This window comes from Mandrillus leucophaeus, unplaced genomic scaffold, assembly GCF_000951045.1.
Source record: "Mandrillus leucophaeus isolate KB7577 unplaced genomic scaffold, Mleu.le_1.0 Scaffold288, whole genome shotgun sequence".
NCBI classification, from domain to species: domain Eukaryota; kingdom Metazoa; phylum Chordata; class Mammalia; order Primates; family Cercopithecidae; genus Mandrillus; species Mandrillus leucophaeus.
The window spans coordinates 372,666-374,619 of record NW_012103009.1 but is presented as its reverse complement, the minus strand read 5'-3'; the positions used below and the strand labels follow the sequence as shown (position 1 = coordinate 374,619).

General features: G+C 59.7%; 1 protein-coding gene across 3 annotated transcripts in view; it reads left to right on the top strand.

Moving 5' to 3' along the window:
* Positions 1-1,679, top strand: part of MIOX (myo-inositol oxygenase) — a 4,153-nt gene extending 2,474 nt beyond the window's left edge. The window contains exons 6-10 of one of the 3 annotated variants that reach the window (XM_011985577.1): positions 102-211; positions 290-357; positions 431-480; positions 566-664; positions 775-1,679. In XM_011985577.1, coding sequence (XP_011840967.1) covers positions 102-211; positions 290-357; positions 431-480; positions 566-664; positions 775-852 — 405 coding nt within the window. In that variant the 3' untranslated portion in view covers positions 853-1,679. Of the gene's footprint in view, positions 1-101; positions 212-289; positions 358-430; positions 481-565; positions 679-774 lie in introns of all 3 variants that reach the window. The other 2 variants (XM_011985576.1, XM_011985578.1) reach the window with 2 other exon arrangements.
* Positions 1,680-1,954: the final 275 nt, after the last annotated feature.

The following is a 1,954-nucleotide window of genomic DNA, read 5'->3' as shown; positions in this document are numbered from 1 at the left end:
CCCTCTGGTGGCCTCGGTGCTCGGCCTAGGATACTACCTGCGGGGCAGGCCAGTGCACCCCCATGGCCCCCACACCCCCACAACTGCCTGTCCCTTTGCAGTGGGCGGTCGTCGGAGACACCTTCCCTGTCGGATGCCGTCCCCAGGCTTCCGTGGTTTTCCGCGACTCCACCTTCCAGGACAACCCTGACCTCCAGGATCCTCGATACAGGTGCTTCCCGCTGCCCAGGGCTGGGCTCCCCTCCCTGGGCGGCTCCTGAGCCCCCCTCACCCTGGTATCTCACTGCAGCACAGAACTCGGCATGTATCAGCCCCACTGTGGGCTCGACAGGGTCCTCATGTCCTGGGGCCACGATGGTGAGGCCAGACTGGGGCAGTGGGGGACGGTGGGGCAGAGGTGGTGCCTGGTGGTGACACCCTCTCCCCACAGAGTACATGTACCAGGTGATGAAGTTTAACAAGTTCTCACTGCCCCCGGAGGTAGGTGGGGGGAGGGGCAGCCCGGCCCCGGCCACTAGGCCCTGTCCCGCAGCCGAGACAGCTGCTGGGTATGGCTTGCCCACAGGCTTTCTACATGATCCGGTTCCACTCCTTCTACCCCTGGCACACGGGCAGCAACTACCAGCAGCTGTGCAGCCAGCAGGACCTGGCCATGCTGCCCTGGGTACAGGAGTTCAAGTACGGCCCTCCCCGCCGAGGGGGCTTGTGGGAGTGAAGCGGCGGGGGTGGGACCTGGGGGTTCTTCACGGGGCTCACCGCCTCTCCCTGCTGCAGCAAGTTCGACCTCTATACCAAGTGCCCAGACCTGCCGGACGTGGACAAGCTGCGGCCCTACTACCAGGGGCTCATTGACAAGTACTGCCCTGGCATCCTGAGCTGGTGACCCTCCTGCCACCCAAGGTGCTGCTGGACCCAGGCCTGGCCCTCCGCCTGCCTGGAGAGATCTGGCCCTGGGCAGACAGCCGCCATCAGGGTTCACCTTGGTGGGGGACCCCACTCATCCCCTTAGGGTCGCCACCCGTCGTGGCAACTTGTGCCTGGTGGCAATAAAGACCTGGAAGGACATTGTGCTTCTGAAGCCTCGCTGGGTGTTACTGCAGCAGGGGGTGGCCCAGGCCGAGTGACCCTGCCAGCAGGGTGGAGGCCAACTCCCAGGCTGAGACGTGTGTGTCCCACCGCACTGGTCGTGGTAAACATCCGCTCATACTCCCAGCTCCCATGTCAGAGCCTGGGGGACAAGTCATCCAGCTCACCCCCACAAGCTCAAAACAGTCACCAAGTTCTCTGGGCTCCGTCCCCTTAAAAAATAGCCCAATAGCTAAAATAATGCATCATAGAAAACAACAAAAAAAACAATGCAGGCCGGGCACAGCGGCTCACACCTAAAATCCCAGCACTTTGGGAGGCCGAGGCGGGTGGATCACCTGAGGTCAGGGGTTCAAGACCAGCCTGGTCAAAACGGTGAAACCCGGCCTCTACTAAAAATATAAAAATTAGCCAGGCATGGTGGCAGGCACCTGTAATCCCAGCTATTCAGGAGGCTGAGGCAGGAGAATCGCTTGAACCACGGGAGAAGGAGGTTGCCGTGAGCCAAGATTGCACCACTGCACTCCAGCCTGGGTACCAAGAGTGAAATTCCATCTCAAAAATAAAAAATTAAATAATAAAATAAAATAAAACAAGTGCACAGTTTAAATGCTATAAAGCAAACACCTGTGGCCACCACCCCTGAACCGACCCTCCAGGACCCTCCGCGTGCCCTGGGTGCGGCTCCCGTGCAGAGCAGCCCCTCCGCGGCTCTGAAGGCACCCTCCCTCCTCTCTACATGGTTTTGTCACCCAGGCGTGCAGCCCTTGTTGCCAACCAGTGGCCGCCCCTCCATCTTCTCCGAAATTCATCTCTGAAGAAAGTAAATTGTCCCAGGGAATTCATCTTTGTGGAGATTCTGTACCTG